The sequence below is a fragment of the Sorex araneus genome, chromosome X (assembly GCF_027595985.1).
Source record: "Sorex araneus isolate mSorAra2 chromosome X, mSorAra2.pri, whole genome shotgun sequence".
Classification (NCBI taxonomy): Eukaryota; Metazoa; Chordata; class Mammalia; order Eulipotyphla; family Soricidae; genus Sorex; species Sorex araneus.
The window spans coordinates 123824276-123841193 of NC_073313.1; the positions used below are offsets into that span (position 1 = coordinate 123824276).

The 16918-nt window shown below is 36.1% G+C and overlaps 1 protein-coding gene across 3 annotated transcripts in view; it reads left to right on the plus strand.

Annotated features, from left to right (window-relative positions):
• Positions 1–16918, plus strand: part of PCDH19 (protocadherin 19) — a 163983-nt gene that overhangs the window by 72610 nt on the left and 74455 nt on the right. For all 3 annotated transcript variants that reach the window (XM_055121826.1, XM_055121827.1, XM_055121828.1), the window contains exon 4: positions 14700–14758. In XM_055121826.1, coding sequence (XP_054977801.1) covers positions 14700–14758 — 59 coding nt within the window. The remainder of the gene's footprint in view (positions 1–14699; positions 14759–16918) is intronic.

The following is a 16918-nucleotide window of genomic DNA, read 5'->3' on the forward strand; positions in this document are numbered from 1 at the left end:
TATTTAAACTTCCTACCTGACATAAACACATGTTGATTTGAAATGAACTAGTCACAGAGTGCCTTTGGCCAGATGTGGAAACTTTTTTTTTTAACTTTTTATTAAATCACCATGTGGAAAGTTACAAAGTTCTTAGGTTTATGTCTCAGTTATACAATATTCAAACACCCATCCCTTCACCAGTGCACATATTCCACCACCAAAAACCCCAGTATACCCCCCGCCCCCACCCCCTACCCCCTACTGTATAACTAATGTTTTTCACTTCATTTTCTCTTTACCTTGATTACATTCCATAATTCAACACAAAACTCACTATAGTTGTTGGAGTTTCCACCCAAGAGAGACAGACCTACTACCAAGGAAGCATTTGATAATTAGTTTTCCATTTCTGGAAATGAAGAGATATGTAGCCCCACTGCTACAAGTACATAACTCTCTCTCTTTTTTTTCTTTTTCCTTTTCCCTTTTTTTCCCCCCTCATCCCCCTTCCCGCGCCTCATAGTATGGTGTACGCCACGCCACGTTGGCAGCGTGGGGCTTTTGCTTAGTTCACAGTCCAGAGAGGTGGCTGCTACATTAATAACCTTCAATATTTCAACAAAAACTTACTGTTATTATTTGGATTTTCCCCCCAAAGTCAGACCTGTTCAAAAGGAACCGTTTCACATTGCTGACAATTATAAATGTTAAGTCGAGTGGATGCTGCCGCGTCCGCGCGGTTTTGGATTTCTGTATAAAGTCCAGGGAAAATTCTGCCAGAAATTGCATAGCCCAACTCACAGTCCCAGTGCATTGCTGTAAGAAGTCTCTGGAATCAAAGTGTTTAGGCGCAGAGGGTCCGCTTCACGCTCAGCGGCTCCGGATTTATCTGGGCCGAGGGCGTGCCGGTTACGCCCGCTTCCCATGAGTTCCTGGGAAACCCAAAAGTAAAAACCGAATACCTCTGGGTTTAGAGTCTCAGAAGATGGCTCCTGCCACGTGGGTGTCACCAACCTGCCGTTTTCCATGCAGGAAGACAGGGTGGGGAGGAAAAAAATCCACCCCTTGGAAGCACAGAGTTGTAGCCCAGTTCGCAGTCCCAGTGCATTGCTATTGGAAGCTGTGCTGGATGCCTGAATGTGTTAGATCTCTGGAATCAAAGTCTTAAGGCGCAGAGGGTCCGCTTCACCAGAAAGGGTATTGCTTTAAGGTAAACTAAGTTCCCTGTGGCAAGGCTATAAGGACAAACCCAATGTTATTCTACAGAAGGAAGAATAATAAACATAAGAGCAGAAATAACACAGAAAGAGCAAAAGCAATACAAAAGATCAATGAAACCAAGATTTGTTTTTTTGAAAGAATGTACAAGATTGACAAGATTTTACAAGTAGACTCATGAAGAAAAAAAGATTACTGTGAAAAAATTATGCTACAAAATTGGAGAATATAAAATATATTTTTGTAATCAAATGTTCCACAACTGAGCAATGTGGAAATAGAAAACCCTAACAGACCAATTATTAGCAAGGAAATTGTAACAGTAATAATTTCTACTGTAAAGGAATACATTACATTCCTTTCCAATGTAGAAGGAAAAATACTTTTTAAACATCTGTTTTCAATAATGTTAAAAAAGAAGTTTCCAGGAATCAAGTTAATACATGTTAGGACTTATACAAGGAAACTGTAGTCACTATCAAAAAATGTAAAGGAAGACAAAAGAAAATTGAAAAAACATTCCATGTTCATGAACTAAAAAAAAGCATTATTTAATTACCCCAATTACCCCTTAAACCAAACAATGCAGAAAAACATAATACAGTCCCTGCCAATAATTTTAATGACTTTCTTCAGGAACGTAGAACACTGTAGCACTGTAGCACTGTCATCCCATTGCTCATTTATTTGCTGGAGCAGGCACCAATAACGTCTCCATTGTGAGACTTATTGTTACTGTTTTTGGCACATCGAATATGCCACGGGTAGCTTGCTAGGCTCTGCCATGCCGGCAGGATACTCTCGGTAGCTTGCCGGGCTCTACAAGAGGGATGACAGAATTGAACACGAGTCGGCTGTGTGCAAGGCAAACACCCTACCTGCTGTGCTATCACTCCAGTTCAACGTAGAACAAGTACTACTAAAATGCATATGGAATTGTGATTTTTCTGAATAACCAAAGTAGTTCTCACAAAAAAAAAGATGATGGGGGGCTTTGAATTCTTGGCATTTAACCTATACTATAAATCTATAATAATAATAACACTGGAATTCAAAGAGACCTTCACGGGTGCCAGAGCGATAATACAGCAAATTTTCCTTGTAAACTGATCTGGTTTGATCTCCGTGATTCCATATGGTCCCCATGAGTAATTGTACACCACCAGGAGTAATTCCTGAGTCCAGACCCAGAAGTAAACCCTGAACATCAACGGGTGTGACCTCCAAAAATCCGGAAGTAGAGACCTTTGGTCTACGGGCTATTATTGAGAATTCTCAGATAAACCCACAGAGATATTGGCAGTTAATATATGATAAAGGATTCAAAGGCATAAAAGAAAGAAAAGTCCATTTAATAACTCATGCTGGGAAAATTGGCCAGTCCCACAGGCCAAAGAATGAAATTGGGCCACTATCTCGAATTTTGCAGAGAAATTGACGTAAACAAATTAAAGTCTTATATGTTGGACCCAAGCCCATAAAATACATCATAGAAAACATAGTCAAAGCTCTACTCTCCGTGCTATTGTTTTTAGTTTTGTCTTCAGCGTTTCAACTTCATTGACCAGAAAAACAACAAAAACAAAAGTAAAATGAAATGAATTACATCAAACTAAAAATTATCTTCACAGTGTGGGGGGAAAATAACCAATATCATACTATCACCTCTTCTCTTATCACTTAATACCACAAAATGGAGCCTTTAGTCCATCTGGGAAATGCATGTATGCACAGAATATAAAATAATAATACAACCAGAGAAGTAAATTTCTACATTTCACAGACAATAACATGTTAGTAATATGCTAATCAATGTGCGGTGATTAGTGATACAGGCAAATAAATAACATGTGTGTGTATTTGGGAAGAAGGCTTAAACTTTTATGACTGCTCAATCAAATATTTGACTTGCATTTAATACTAAATGCAGCAAGGAATCTCTCTAAGGGTTTCTTAAACCCTTCAAAGAGTATTATTATGAACAGAGTGGGTGAGAAAAAATCCCAAGAAAGTATTTGAAGCATAACCTAAAAAAAATTTAAATGTCGATGGGAAACAGTGGATAAGACTGTGGAAATTGAATGAAGTGAATCAATTTCCGTAATCAAATTACGATCTATTTATGAGAATTTAAGAATTTTATAATTTATTTGATTAAAGGAAATTTCCTACATTCATGTTATAAACTTGGGCAAGTGTAGAATATATTTGTTAATTTTAAATCTGTGAAGGATCAAATTATCCTATGTAAGTTACCTACTATCATTAAGTCATTAAGGTATGATTTAGTTCTATAAAATAACAGTGTAATTCTTAAATGTCACTCAATAAAATTTGTATAAAAATACAGATTTACCTGTAGGCAAGTAAGTGTCAATTTCCTATGAATATGTGTGCATTTTTATGTTTTTCTATAAGATGTTTGCTTGTTCCATCACAATTTCATTTATTTATGACTTCCTGCCAGACACAGGATGTGTTTTTAAACTTTTTTATCTTCAAAAAAGTTTTAGCATATGTGGATTGAGTGGATGAATGAGTAATAAACGAATTAATAAATGATACCTTTTTCTGAATCATAAAATTTTTGGAGGTTGAAGGGAACATTGGTATTATTTGAGGTATTGTTTTTATTTTAAAGAGAATAAGGCCTCAATTGATAAAATGATTTACTCAAGTTCAATGGCAAACATCGAGAGAAAATCAGGTCATCCCATTGTATAACATTGTTTATTGTATTCAAGTGTGTGTGTGTGTGTGTGTGTGTGTGTGTAGGAAAGATATGGCTGCGATATATGCAGTCATGTTTCAATGGGAACTTACATGGATTGTTTTCTAATTCAGACTAAATATGAGCTATCTAGTGATTGCTGCTTTGGGGATAATGGAATAGTATTATCACTAATTCCTGCTTCATCTGTTTTCATCTGAATTGATGAGGCCTTGGATATTATCTAGACCCGTGTTGACTTTATTTTAACTTTTAGGTATTGGGTATAGGAAATAGGAAAAATCCATTCATCAATGTCTTTAAAAGGCCTGTGTGAAGACAAGACATTTGAAAGTCTGAAACAGAAATCACTTTTAAGAAAGGTTATAGGTCTTATAGATAAACAGGAATAGTTTTAATTATTACGAAGCAAGAATTGAGAAAATACTAGAATTTAAGATCATTTTGCTAGATTTCTTTTTGGGGATACTAATATCATTTATATTGCTGAAACTACTTCATTTAAGACTTTAAAAATCAGCAGATTTTAATTACAATGTTTTTCAGTTTGAAGGGATTTTAAGTGCTCATGATTGCTCATTTTCAAAGAAGAACCTTAAGCTTTTAGGACTATATTTTTATCTTAATTGCAGCAAACGTTTTTTATAGTTTTGTGTAAGAACTTAGGGACTTGTTCTTGCACTGGACAAAATTTCTAGTCTGGAGATCAGTGCTTATTAGACTTCTTTCTCCTTAGGGTGAAAATCTCTCTTGGTGTGATACAGAGAGTAGTCACAGTCACTCTTTAAGAGACTAGGGCACAACCCAGTGAACTGTACAAGTAATGCAAAATGACAGTTAAAGTAGGACATTCCAGTGCCCTGGAGGTCTATGAAAGTGGGATGGGAATATTTGACTATTTCCATGAAAGACACATTAACAAACAAAATAACATGTTATAAATAACATCCCCCTCCAGTCTCACTCTAAACCTTATAAACCCAGTAAGGAACTAAGTAAAGATAGAAAAATATTAAGATTAGCCTTGTGTGTGGACAAAAACCACTTTCAACAACAAAACTTCGCACAAGTTACTTTCCATATTAAAGATCAGATAGTTTTGGTTTTAGAAAAAGTCATTGCTCTATACAGAACTCACTGACTCTTATTTTTGGCATTTCTAACAAATATATTGACTCCAAGAACACAATAATATAGGTAGAGTTGATTCCAACTAGAAATGGAAAAGGATCTGATTTGTTATACTAAAGGTAACTAATAGTACTACATTGACAAGTCACAATACCGAGTAACAGCAACTTGGGGAGGAATATATATTATAAATGAAAGGCAAGAACTCACCACTTTGGGGTCATTGGGTGTATGATGTATATGGGCAAAAGTTGCACTACGCAATGATTTATATTCAGAAAGTTGCTTTGATAAGAAATTGTGATAAATGTCAATCTTGGGAAGAAAGGCATTTAAAAAAATGAATAACAGTGAGATACACAGTTACAAAGTTGTTCACGATTGGGTTTCAGTCATATAATGAAGACCTATCCCTTCGCCAGTGTACATTTTCCACCACCAATGTCCTCAGTTTCCCTCCCGCCTACCTCCTCCTCCTCTCTATTTCCTTTTGGGCATTATGGTTTGCAATATAAATACAGTTTTATCATGTATATATGCTTTTACCTACATTCAGCACTGAGTCCTTGTCTGAGTGATCATTTCCAACTACCATTGTCATACAGGTCCCTTCTCTATCCTAACTGCCATTTGCACCCCACACACTTTGGACAAACTTCTGATTATTGACCTGTCTTCCTTTGCCCTGTTTCTCTTAGTGTTGGGTATTAGTTTCAGATTATGTTTTATATCCCATAAATGAATGCAGTCATTTTGTACTATAGATCCAGGTCTTATGTTGAGGCATTTAATCCATTTAGATATGACTTTTGTGCGTGGTGTTAGATAGAGTTCTGAGTTCATTTTTCTACCTGTGGTTGCCCAGTTTTCCCAGTTCCACTTGTTAAAGAGGATTTACTTTTTCCACTTCATATTTATTGCTCCTTTATCAAAGATTGAATGATCATATCTTTGAGGGTCTGTGTCAGGATATTAAACTCTATTCCATTGATCTTTGGCTCTGTGTTTATTCCAATACCATGCTGTTTTAAGTACTACCGCTTTGCAGTAAAGTTTGTAGTTGAGGAAGTTGATGACATCCATCTTCTTTTTCCCAAGGACTACATTAGCTCTTCGTGAGGATTTATTCTTCCATTTGAATTTTAGGAGTGTTGTTATCTATTTCTTTGAAAAATGTCATTGGTATCCTTATAGAGACTGCACTTAAACTGTATAATACCTTGGGGAGTATTGCCATTTTGACAATATAAATCTTTCTAATCCATGAGCAGGAGATGTGTTTCCAATTCCTAATGTCCACTTTTTTTTCTCGAAGTAGTATTTTGTAAGTTTCTTTGTATAAGTCCTTCACCTCTTTAGTTAAGCCAATTCTGAAGTACTAAATTTTTTGAGGCACAATTGTGAAGGGGATTGTTTTAATGTTTTTTAAAATTTATTTTTCTTCTATTTTATTATTTGTATATAGGAAAGCCATGAACTTTGGTTATTGATTTTATAACCTGCCACTTTACTATACAAATCTCTTGTTTCTCTTGTAGGATCTTTAGGATTTTGCAAGTATAATATCATGCTTTCTCTAAATAGTGAAAGCTTAACTTCTTCCTTTCCAATCTGGATGAACTTTTTCTTGCCTAACTGTGTTGTCAATTATTTCCAGTAATATTTTGAATAGGACTGGTATGAGTGGGCACCCTTGTCTTGTGCCTGATCTCAGTGGGAAGGCTTCTCGTTTTTCCCCTTTAAGAATAATGTATGCTGTAGATTTGTGTTAGTGGCTTTGACTATATTGAGAAATGTTCATTCAGCTACTATTTTGTTTAGAGTTTTTAGCATGGACAGGTGCTGCATCTTTTCAAATGGTTTCTCTGCATCTACTGATATGATCACATGGTTTTATTTATTCTTTTATTGATATGGTGTATTATGTTGACTGACTTGTGAATGTCAACCATGCTTGCATTCCCAGGATAAATGGTAATTGGTCATGATGCATGATCTTTTTGATGAGTCATCAGATTCTCTTTGCTAGAATTTTGTTGAGGATCTTTGCATCTGTGTTCGTCATGGATATTGGTCTGCAATTCTCTTTTTTTGTGGTGTCTCTGTGTGCTTTGTGTATCAGGGTGATATTTACCTCGTAGAAACTGTTTGGGAGTGCTTCTATTTTTCAATATCCTGGAAAAGCTTGATAAGCATTGGCAGTAGGTCCTCTTTAAAGGTTTGAAAGAATTTATTAGTGAATTCATCTGGACCTGGGCTTTCGTATTTGGGAAGACTTTTGATTACCATTTTGATTTCCTTGATACTGATAGGTTCGTTCAGATATTCCAAATTTCTTGGCTCAGCCATGCAAGGCTATATGTATCCAGGAACTTATCCATTTCTTCTAGGTTCACTTGTTTCATGATATAAAAATTCTCAAAATATTCTCTGCTGATCGTTTGAATTGCTGTGGTTTCTGTTGTGATGGCCACTCTTTCATTTCTGATACATTCCATTAGGCTTCTCTGTTTCTTTGTGAGTCTTGCTAGTAGTCTATCAATCTTGTATTTTTCCAAAGAACCAGTTTTTGGTTTCATTGATCTTTTGTATTTTGGCGGGGGAAAATCCCAATGAGTTAATTTCTGCTTGATGTTTAATTATTTCCTTCTTTCTTCCTGTTTTTGGTTCCTTTTATTGGTCATTTTCCAAGATCTTGAGCTCTGAAGGTAAGTTTGTGTGGGCCCTTTATTCCTTCCTGATGTATACTTGCAAAGCTATAAACTTTCCTCTTAACACTGCTTTTTCTGTGTCCTATAAGTTCTGGTAGCTCATATTCTCACTCTCATTTTTTTCAGGAATATTTTGATTTCTTCTCTAAGGAATGGTTAGCTTTTTAAATCATAGTTTTAATCATAACAGGATAAAACTCTAAGTCACCTAAAACATTAATCTATACAGAAGTATTTGCTTCTTTGGTTTTCAGAAGATCAAGACTTTATTACACCTGTGCCGAGTGAGAAGTTTGCACTTGGGTGAATTTCTAGGATAAAGACTTCTAATTAGAGAAAGTATTTGGAAGAAATATATTAAATGACAGGAAAGTGACTCTTAGATGCCTCTGAGACTTTAAATAAAATTTTGCTGTAGGCCCACCTTTTTCTAAGTGACAAAATTAGATTTTACAGAAACAAATGTTACTCTTGTCTCTTTTTCTGTGTTCCTTTGTTAACTTGGCTGTCTCATTAGAGTTGGGGACATTTTCTAGTGAAATTAATGTGACATTTAGAGAAAATTTCCACTCTCAAATGCTTTGTTGTTTGCCATTTAAAATACTTTAAAAGGATTTTGGTATAATGTCAAGCGAGTTTTCATTAAATAAGGCTAACAAGGAGCTAATATATTCATCCAAGAAAGAAAATCTCCTTTTAGTTCTTAAACATTTAATTTCTGCTGTGAGTTTTCATTTTACAATGAGATGACCTTGTAAGATAATCTGACATAATAGGTAATATCTTAAACAGCTAGGCTTATGATTAAAGCCTGTGGCCAATGGTTTGCACATGACATTTCTCCAATCTGTATATACATCACGTTTACCTGTGAGGCTTCTGAAATTCCTGAGTGCATAGCCAGGAGTAGTAACCCCTGAGCATTTCCAGATGTGACCCAAAAGAAAAAAAATCAACAGTTTCTGTGTCAATTCTAAGGCCCAGTAAGGAATTAGAAGAGGTGGACTATTAAGATAAAATTGTTTCCAACTTCCATATGATCCAGCAATACTATTCCAGGCCCTTATTTTAAAGGTCTGAAAACACAAATTTGAAAGGATATTTGGATCCCAATGTTCACATCATATTCACAATAGCCCAAATTAAGAGGATAAAGGGCCAGAGAGATAACACAATAGGAAATGCATGTTTTGCATGTGTCAGGACTGTGTTTTTAAGCTTTGATCCCTGGCCTGTTATGGTCCCCTTAGCAGCACCAGGAGTGACATCTGAGCAACAAGTGAGTAGCCCTTAAGCTCACTAAGTGTGGTGCACTAAACAACAACAAAAATCCCTAAAGTTGTGATGTAGATAGTCATTGGAATATTATTTAAGATTAAACTGTGTCTTTGAGGCCAAAATGGTTGCATCCTGAGTTGAGTGTACTAAGTGAAATTAGTAAGGAAGTGTGAGGCAATAATTGGATGGTTTAACTTATATAGTTAACATAAAGACTCCGTAAAAATTATATGCTTACCATAGGGAAAGCAGAGGGAAGAGTGTGATGAATGAGAAGGGATCTTTTTGTTACCTCTTAGATGACTCTTAAGTTTTGATAGTGGTGGTGGTGTGTAGTGCACCATATAGAAGTGTACATCTATAAATTAATATATAATAACTATAGAATAGATTAAAATATAATAACACTATAATGGAATAATAATAGAATATCAATAGAATAACTTAAAACTAAAAGATAGACAATAATAACAATAGAATAAATTAAAACCATAAAAGATTCCATAGTACTATAAACCAATTATAAGTTAATGAGAACATAACTTATTGTTTCATTCTTCAGAGTGGTCGGAGTATCCACCTGAAGTATGAAAAAATGTAACATGACTTGAGTTTGAACATGTGATTCGAATCTGCGGAATACTCAACATTAGTTTATATAGACCCTTAATAAAGTCCTTGAGACTGGTTAACTCAGTTATTTGAGATGTGGTTATAATGAGTGCAGAATAGATGCACAGGAGTTACTCCTGACTCTGCACTCTGAAAGACCTCTGGCGGTGTTCAGGGGACCATATGGGATGCTGGGAATCGCACCCGGGTAGGCTGCGTGCAAGGCAAACGCCGTACCCTCTGTGAGAGTAATTATTTTGTATAGATTGTTTGTATACCTCCAACCAAGCTGCCTCACAAAGAGATTTGAGAATTACTGCAGAGGCAAAAGACAATAGCTGTCTAAATATTTTGCGCCATCCAGTAGGAGAACAACAGTTTAGGAATCTGCTTCATGGCTAGTACAGAAGTATTGAATAAAGATGTACTCTGGGGCAACTGCCTAATATGCATTGAGCTTATTTGGGAAACATAATTCTTACATTTGGAATACAGGACCTAGAATAATGGGTAGTTTAGTCTTTCAGAGTAAAAACGAAAAAAAAACAGGTAGGAAGGCATTGATACTCCATGTAGTGGTATATCATGCCTGGCATGTTACCAAGGTCAACCAGTCTACGTTCCAGAGTACAGGGGGGAAATTAAAAAAAGTTTTTATAAGCAAGCCTTCTTTTCTTTTAATTCAGTGCCTATGAGTAGGAATACTTATGATTATATATGCATTATTCGACTGACCCAAGAACTGGTACAGTCAATAGGGACAAAGCTGGAACTGTTCACTTACTTGCCCAAACATGTAAATCTGAAACCATTCCTGGAGGTGAGATGTCACAGAACATATTACACACACATTGGGTGCCTCCATCTCAAATATTTGTAAAATACTATACTTTAAAAATGGCTTCATAATGTGACAATATCTTAGAATGTTGTAATACTTTTTATAAAAAGACAGTATCCTCTTGATCCCTCACCCTTTAGTAGTGTTAAGAGGATGAAGAAACTCTGGCTCTAGGCACATCTTTTCGTCTCCACCATCCTTCCTGCACTAACATATGCCTCAGAGACCTGGGCCCTATGAAAACAGAATAAGAATTCTATTCGGGTCTCCCAAAGAGGAGTCGAAAGAGCTATGCTTGTAATATCACATTTCACTCAAGTGAGAGAAGAAATCTGGAGTTCAGACCTCTGTCTGCTATTGAGAATCTGGGATGGTGTGTCATTTGCCAAGGTGTTGAAAATCAGATGGACTGGACACGTAATCTGATTTGGAGATGACCGCTGGACTAGAGCTGTTACCAACTGGATTCCACAGGACATCAAAAGAATGCCTGGTCGTCCACCTTGGAAATGGTCAGACTTCTTTGTCAAGACCCTCTTCATGTTCTTGGAGTGAGCAGATGCCATTGGGCTACATTATCACATGACAGGGATGAGTGGAGACGTTACTGGCGCTTCTCTTGCAAATCGATGAGCATCAGATGACAAGTGATACAAGTGATACACACACACACACATAAACCAGAATAATATTCAGCTCTAAAATGATGAAAATCATTCAATTTTCAGTAACATGAATAGAACTGGAGAATATTATGCTGGGTGAAGTCAGTCAGAATAAAAGGAACAGACACAGTCATTATATTTCTGTCCTCTTTCTCACTTATTTCACTCAGCATGTTACTCTACATGTCCATCCATTTATAGCTAATTTCATAACTTCATTTTTTTCTAACAGCTGCATAGTATTCCATTGTATAGATGCACCATATCTTCTTTAACCAGTCGTCTGTTCTTGGGTACTTGAATTGTTTCCAGATTCTGGTAATTGTGCACAGTGCTGCAATGAATATACAAGCACAGATATCATTTCTGCTGTGTGATTTTGCACCCCAGGCGTATACTCCCAGAAGTAGTACTGTTGGGTCATTTGCAAGCTCAATTTCTAGTTTTTTTGAGGAATGCCCATATTTTTTTCCAAAAAGACTGGGCCAGTTGGCATTCCCACTTACAATGAATGAGAGTCCCTTTCCTTCCACATCTGTGCAAATACTGGTTGTTCTTATTCTTTTTGATGTGTGCCAGTCTCTGTGACTGCTCTCATTTGTGTGCTATAAAAAACATAATATGAGACTAATACCCACGGATAGTAGAAACAAGGGCCAGGATGAATATTCCACAGTTGGAAGCCTGCCTCAAAGGAATATGATAGTCTCTTCATATCTGTATTGCAAACCATTGTACCGAAAAGTGGGGAGAGAAAGACAGAGAGACAGAGAAAGAGAGAGAGAGAGAGAAAGTGCCTGGGTAAAGAGGAGTGGCAGGAGGGATACTGGGGATCTTGGTGGTGGGAAGTGTACTTTGGTGGAGGGATGGGTATTGGAACATTGTATGACTGAAACCCGATCATGAAAGCTTTGTAACTGTATCTTACAGTGATTTAATGAAATATTTTTTTTCTTTTTGGGTCACACCCAGCGATGCTCAGGGGTTACTCCTGGCTTTGCACTCAAGAATTACTCCTGGCAGTGCTTGGGGGACCATATGGGATGCCGGGGATCGAACCCGGGTCGGCCGCGTGCAAGGCAAACGCCCTACCCGCTTTGCTATCGCTCAGGCCCCAATAAAATATTTTTTTAAAAAAAGGAACAGACACAGAATGATCTCTTATGTGAGACTTAAAACTACATAGCAAGACTGCAACAAAGATCTAAAGGAAACAAATCAGGGAACTGACACACGCGACTGAGCTGTGGGAGTGGGCTCTTGAGAGGGAAGGTAGGTGTAAGGAAGGGGGCGTGATATGAGTACTTTTTGGTGAGTGTGGTGTTGAAATTATGTCCATAGAAAATTATTATTTATTTATTGTATTGCAAGAAAAATAAATAAGTGGAAAAATAAAATACTGATTCTAGTTGGGGTTTCAGGTTCTTTAGAAAACAGGAGATAAGTGCTGCCTCTATTCCACTATTAGTAAGGATACATGCAATTGTAATTACCATTTTGATTTATCTTCTATCACCCCCATGAAAGCAGTAAGTCCCTTAAATATTAGGTAATTTGTATAAGGTTTCACAGTAAAACTAATGATTGAACTCATTAGTGCTTAGTCAATTCCTTGTTTTTAAAAATTATTTTAATATTTGTAAACTATGGTTTATTATATTGTTAATAATAGAGTTTCAGTTAAGTAATACTCCAACTCCATATCCCCAACACCAGTGACAGTGTTCTTTCACCATTGAATAAAAAGCTGTTTAGAGGGCAAACAAGTAGACTCCCACTTATTACATTGTAGACTGTACGGAATATCATATGAAAATTACATTTAGCTTGTAAATGTATTTATTATGTTGGTATAATAAGGTATTTCAAGAAATGTTTCTTGCTTGATGGATAATTTCTAGCAATACTTCCATTATTATATACCCAGTACAGTTTCAAGTTTGCCTTTTCCTCCTATTATGTTTGTAACAATTTCAGTGTCTATATTCTTGTGACAAATTAGAAGTGAACTGACGTGGGGATCAAGTGATAGCGCAGCTGGTAGGGTGCTCGCCTTGCATATGGCAGACCAGAGTCCAATCCCTGGAAACACATATGGTGTTCTGAACCCAGGAGTGATCTCTGAGCACTGAGATAGGAGTAGGCACTGAGCACCTCCAGGTGGGACTATAAACCAAAAATAATGAAGGAAGTGAAAGTAACGTTTTGATTTTTGCTCTCCTTGTCCATTCCTTCCAATCCCACCAGAATTTATTTGGAGTTACATTAATCAATTTAAAACCCCTTTAACTGGGAACATGGTTCATAGACATACCTAAAGTATGGTACAATGGAAGGATTTTGGTTTCTATTTGGATACTTTCTCCCCAACTTTTCCCATATACTTAGCACCCCAATCTTCATTTGTTTAAACTATATCCCATACACTGACTATTAACTTGTTGATGCTCATATTGTTATTGAATCTGTTATTTCCTCCCCTATTTTCTTTTCTATTTTTTTTACTAATTATTAACCCATTACCCCTTAAAACTAAAAACTGTATCTAAAACATAGTACAGTTAATGTCTCAGGGATCATCCTCTTAAAGGAGTCTGCTCTTTCATTAGCTAGATAGATTTTGTGTTACTTTCTCTAGGCATTCTCGGAAGTTACTTCAGAAGAAGCTGTAAAGATTTTCTATATAATTTCAGGAGGGTGGGGGATCTGTGTTTGGGAATGGTTTAATGGGAGTTATAATTTAGTGGTGAGGGAAGATCCATTTAATTAAGAGCTTGATTACTTTATTGTTGACTTTTCCTGGTGTCCTCACTCTTTAAGCTTCCTCTCTTTATTGTCCCCCAACTTGTAGATGCTGATAGCAGTTTTTCCTCTCTTTTATCTGGTCTGTAGTCTGAATTTGCCTCTGTGAAGACTTTATTTAGGCATTCTGTTGTCACTATATTAGAAACTAGTGTATTAATGGTAGGAACAGAAGCTGGCTTATTTGCAAGCTTCAAGTTCCATATAAAAGGCTTTGGAACCTCCTGTGGAATTACCATTTACCTCATTTTAGGCATAATACTTTGCCTTTACATATCTGCTAAATGAAAGCCTTTCTGTATAACTAGTGCGGAGCAAATTGTTTTAAGACAAAAAGAAATAGAGAGTTTAAAACACAATGGAAATTTCCTTTCCATATCTATAAAATAAATATTTTAACATCATCTGCTACTAATAAATATATTTGAATTTATGGTGAGATGGAAGGTCACTGGCGAATGAGAAGCAATTAGTTTCTGTGAAGATTATGAGGCAGGCTTATCTTTGCCAAAGTAGCATCAATAGCCAACTCTAATCTAAGGAATGTTTGTGACAAATTCAACTTGGTCTGCAGTTGAAAGCTTCCTCCACACATCTTCCAGGACACGAAGGAGTCAACAGGTACCCCACAGTATGATCATCATTCACTGCTTCTTTCAGAGTAGGATAATTACCCCTAATCATTGATTCCTTTTAGAAATCATCTGTTACATTTTTTCCATTTGCAGAATGAAAACTTCTCCTTTGATTCCAACTATGTGAACAGTCGAGCCCATTTAATCAAGAGGTATGTTGGCTTTCTTGTTTATTTCTATAATTAGTCTTTATTATTTAAAATTATTTCTTCTGTTTTACCAGGAAAAGGAAAGAATTTTGATGGGAAGGTTACTAGGCGTTGGGTGGAGCATGGTCTGGGGGTAATTGTGTCTTTTTTGTTTTGTTTTATGGTGTCAGAGTCCATTATGAGGGCCTCATATATTTTTGGCATGTACTTTATCACCTAGTTATATTCCTGGCCCCAATGACCTTGATTTATTATAAAAATAAAACAGATTAAAATAATTTAATGATAGATTTTTCAGACTTTAAATGGAATGCCCACTTTGTAATGAAAAATATTTGGAAAATACACAAAAACATAAAAAGAAACCCTTAAGCCACTGTGATTTACCTTTCTTTATATGAAACTTTCAGATATGCATAAATTAAAAAATAAACTTAAGCAGACCAAAGGGTATGGCATTTGCCATGCTCGTGGCTGACCTGAGTTCAATCCCTAGCACCACATATGGTCCCCTGAGCCCACCAGGTGTGGCCCTTGAATGCAGAGCCAGGAGTAAGTCCTTGGGACTGGGTGTGCTTCCCAAATAAACAATTAGGATAATATTTAAATATAGCATATATTTTTGTTTTTGTGCCATAGTCAGCTGTGCTCAAGGCTTGCTACTGACTCTGAGTTCACTGGTCACTCCTGATGGGGTTAGGGTACTATATGGGATGCTGACCATAACCCAGAATGGCTGCATGTAAGACCATCACCATATCTACTGCACCATTGCTTCAGCTTCTAAAATATAACTTCGTGTGATGATTTAGGAATCTAATATTAGAAAAGGTACCTTTAAAAACATACCATCAAAATTCTTATTGCTTTTCAAATTGATATAGAATTGAACTTCTAGCGATAAACCCAAATACAGAATAAACACATGTTGTTTATTTATAATGCATACCTGAATCTTAGTTCATATAATAATGTGTTGTTACTTCAATAAAAATGGGAAAATTGATTCAAAAAAGCCTTAAATCTTTTTTCATGTGAAATTTCCAGTGAGTTTAAAGACTGTTATTTACTAAACCCTGAAATCACATTAAAAATATGTAATTAATAGATAAATTAGCACTTTAACTTTCTAAATATTTAATAGACAAGCGAGGGAGAGAAAATATATATTTACAGATTTAACATTCCTGAAGTATACTTAGAAATGTTTCAATGGAAATAAACGAAGTTGAGATTTGCTTGACTAGTTGATCATAACTTAGTAATACATGAATATGTATGAAAATATAGAATTGAATCTGTAAAGAAATAGTACATATGCTGCAATGGACACAAAGATATCCATTGTGAGCAGAACAAGGAATACAGAGACTGTCTAAAGATGGAAACTAAGCAAAGCATAGAACTTACTATGTAAAAGAATAGTACCTTCTGGTTATTCTACTAGTCACATGATGACTTTATTACTATTCCATTCAAATAGGCTATTGAATATTTCAGTAATTATACTGGCAAAAATTGAACTCTCATTATGTTTGGTAAAACAATAGAAATGAACTAGAAAGACAAGCTGGGTATTTAAGAGCTGTAATAGAGAAGACATGAACATTCTATTATTTTTCTGGCTCTATTCCCATAAATTTAAATCACTAGAAGAGTATGACTTGAGAACTAAGCTAGCCTGCTATATAAATAACTTTTATTCACATTTAATTCAATCATAGTACTGCACCAAGCCCTGAAAATATGTCAGATTTATCAAATTGGTCTGCAGCCACATATAGTCTAAGTAATTATCAATAATGTGGAAATAGATATCCTTTTTTATTGAATCACCGTGAGCTACACTTGCAAAACTTTCATGTTTTAGTTTCAATCATACAATGATCAAACATCCATCCCTCCACCAGTGTACATTTTCCACCACCAGTGTCCCCAGTATCCCTACACACACCCCTGTGCCACCCCTCCCGTGTCACCCCTCCCCTGCCTCTACGGCAGAGAGTCTCCCTCTTACTTTTTCTCTACTTGTGGGCACTATGGTTTGCAATACAGATAATGAGAGGCCATCATGTTTGGTCCTTTATCTATTTTCATCATATCTCTTCCATCCCGAGATATCCCTCCAGCATCATTGACTTAGTGATCCCTTCTCTATTCCAG